Source organism: Arachis ipaensis, chromosome B06 (genome assembly GCF_000816755.2).
Source record: "Arachis ipaensis cultivar K30076 chromosome B06, Araip1.1, whole genome shotgun sequence".
NCBI classification, from domain to species: Eukaryota; Viridiplantae; Streptophyta; class Magnoliopsida; order Fabales; family Fabaceae; genus Arachis; species Arachis ipaensis.
Genome location: NC_029790.2, coordinates 12930460 through 12933748, shown reverse-complemented (window position 1 = coordinate 12933748; position 3289 = coordinate 12930460). Strand labels below are relative to the sequence as shown.

General features: G+C 23.1%; 1 protein-coding gene across 1 annotated transcript in view; it reads right to left on the bottom strand.

Annotated features, from left to right (window-relative positions):
* The window catches only part of LOC107646505 (luminal-binding protein 5), a 3814-nt gene continuing 3399 nt past the window's right edge, over window positions 2875-3289 (bottom strand). The window contains exon 7 of the mRNA XM_016350687.2: window positions 2875-3287. Coding sequence (XP_016206173.1) covers window positions 3048-3287 — 240 coding nt within the window. The 3' untranslated portion in view covers window positions 2875-3047. The remainder of the gene's footprint in view (window positions 3288-3289) is intronic.

The window sequence follows — 3289 nt, the reverse complement described above, 5'->3', positions numbered from 1 at the left end:
GACTATAGATACAGATAAAGTTTAGTTATATTACTTATATATAGTTTTATTGTATTGCTTATAAAGTTAGATTATAATTATGATTATAGAATTGTTTTCGTATTTTTGTATGTGTGGCTAATTGATGGTGTTGAAATATTATCCTTAATTATAAATAAGGTTTATAATTTAAAATATCAAAAACTCAATTAAAAAGATACGAAAAAATAATATTAAAATATTCTAACTCTTTAAAATAAGAATATTCAAAATTTAATTAAAAATTATTTAAAATTTAAACTCAACAAAAGTTTATATTCAATGTGTTTTGTATTAAATATATTTTAGATTTATATATCTTAAAAAATGTTTTTTATTTTTTATTAAGTAGGACACTGAAGATACACCAAGTGTGCATTCTTAGATTGTTTCGCGTTGGAGACACTTAATATACACAGTAGTAGGTTAATGTTTATAGACAAGTTAATCTCCCATATATTGAATCTATCACATAAATTTAATTGTATGTTTAAGCTTTAAAGAGGTTCATTGAATCACCCAGTAGTAAAACTCAATGATTGAAGGGGCGAAAAACACACTGGAAGAAACTTTAATTTCATGCAAGAAACTTAAAAAGAAGGAGCAACAATGAGAAAGTAAATAAAATAAAAAGAGCACTATGCTGCAATTACATTATGATATAGGTGAAGTCTCTGGTGGCCAAAATACTAATGGCTAAAGATGGCTAAAAGTTGACTTTCAAATAAAATAGTGATACTTGGTGGGTTTGGTTTTATAACTTTTCAATATTCTAAAAGGTTAAGTGAGTGTGCAATAATTACTAAAAAATTACCTTGTGGATATAATTGTCATTTGAGATTATCTCATGTGTTGTTGGATCTTAGACAAAAATATTATTGGGCCATTATACAAAATAAAATCAAAACTCCTCAAATATAAGGTCCAATAATTTTTTTGGTTAGATTGTAAAATAAAGTTTATTTCTTTAATAATTTGTTCCTTAATTTATTTGTATTTCTCTACAAAAAAATAACCGTAAAAAACATTATGATACCCTAAAAATTTTATTAAGAGAACAAAATTAGTATTTTTTACGAGATATATTTGTAAGCTTTATTTTTTATATTTGTTTAAAAAAATGTTGGATTGTGGGAGTGTTCGTTTTTTTTTTTAATAATGATTAATTTGTTCCTTAATTTATTTGTATTTCTCTAAAAAAAGATAACCGTAAAAAATATTATGATACCCTAAAAATTTTATTAAGAGAACAAAATTAGTATTTTTTTTACGAGATATATTTGTAAGTTTTATTTTTTATATTTGTTTAAAAAATTGTTGGATTGTGAGAGTGTTCGTTTTTTTTTTAATAATGATACAAAAAAATAATAATGAATTAATATAAATATATAAACATTTGTAAAATTAAGTATATTAATAAAATTTTAATAACTTAATTAACATATCAAAAAATTTAATAATTAAAAAGTATCTTCTTGCTATTTTAATATGTTGACAATATTGTTTATAATACGTTTAATAATAGTGTCTTCGTAAATATTTTGTGTCATTATATTTTATTGGTTATCTTTTGTATAATATAAAAAAAAGTACATGTCAATATATAATTGTGTAAGAGAGATAAAAAAACATAAATTTAAAAAAGACTAAAATTCAAACTAAACAATCACAATTTTTTTTTTTAAATTTAGGTTCAAATAATGAAATCTCTTTCTCTTTGTAAATTAATTATTCAATAAATTTTTGTGATTTGATTGCATAATTGATTCTGTATAAAATTTACAGTAAATTTTTTTTAATGAAATTAACCATTCCATGCAAGACTAAAACTTCACTAAATAAAGGGTTATGCTATATGTACATTAAAATTAGTCACTAAAGTCAGCCACCAATATAAAATATATATTAAAATATAAATACACATGTATTATATCTATTATATACTATTAATTTTACAACCAAAATGTGTCACATGTCAATTTTTTATTGCAATTAAAATAAATTTTTTTTCTAAAATTAACGAATTCTTCCCTCATCTCTCACCCTTTCTCTATCTCTCTCATTCTTTCACTCACTCTATCTCTCTTTTATATCAATATTAATTATTAATTATAAATTTGACAATCAAAATATACAACATGACATTCTCTAATTACATTCAAATAAAATTAAAATTTTAAAATTGAATATAGTTATATTATATATTGTATTTATATATTACTAATTAATTTAATAACTAAAATGTGTCATATGACACTCTCTTATTAAAATTTAGAGAAAAATATTTTCTTCCAAAATTACTAAACCTTCTTCTTACATTCTCTTATCTATCTCTCTTTCATAAATATGTATTTATATTCTAACATATATTTTATACTGGTGACTGACTTTAATGTTTATAATATGTATTTTACAAATATTAATATATTTATATTAATTCATTATTATTTTTTTGTATAATTATTAAAAAAAACCGAACACTCTACAATCCAACAATTTTTTAAACAAATATAAAAAATAAATCTTACAAATATATCTTGTAAAAAAATATTAATTTTGTTCCCTTAATAAAATTTTTAGGGCATTATAATATTTTTTACGGTTACTTTTTAGAGAAATACAAATAAACTAAGGAATAAATTATTGAAGAAATAAACTTTATTTTATAATTGTGCCAAAAAAAATTATTAGACCTCATGCTTGTGCAGTTTTGATTTTATTTTGTATAATGACCCAATAATATTTTTGTCCAAGATCCAACAATACATAAAGTAACTTCAAATGACGATTCTATCCACATGATAATTTCCTAGTAATTATTGCACACTCTTAACCACCCTTTAGACTATTGAAAAATTGTGAAACCAAATCTACGGTGTCATTATTTTATTTGAAGGTCAACTCTTAGCCATTTTTAGCCATTAATATTCAAACCACCAGAGACTTCACCTATGATATATTCTATAGTAACTAAGTAAACAAAGAATTAATGACAACAAAAAATAACGTGGCTGTTTAGCTGTTAGTCTCTATAGTTCATCAGCTGATTCTTCATCATCGAAGCCAGAGGAGCTACTACCACCACTCTTTTCATACACCTCCTTGATAACAGGATTACACACTGCCTCAACCTCCTTCAGCTTCTCTTCAAACTCTTGTTTTTCTGCGTTTTGGTTATCATCCAACCATTCAAGAACATCCTTCAGCGTGCCCTCTATCTTCTCCTTATCATCCGAATCAATCTTATCAGAGAGCTTGTCTTTATCATTGA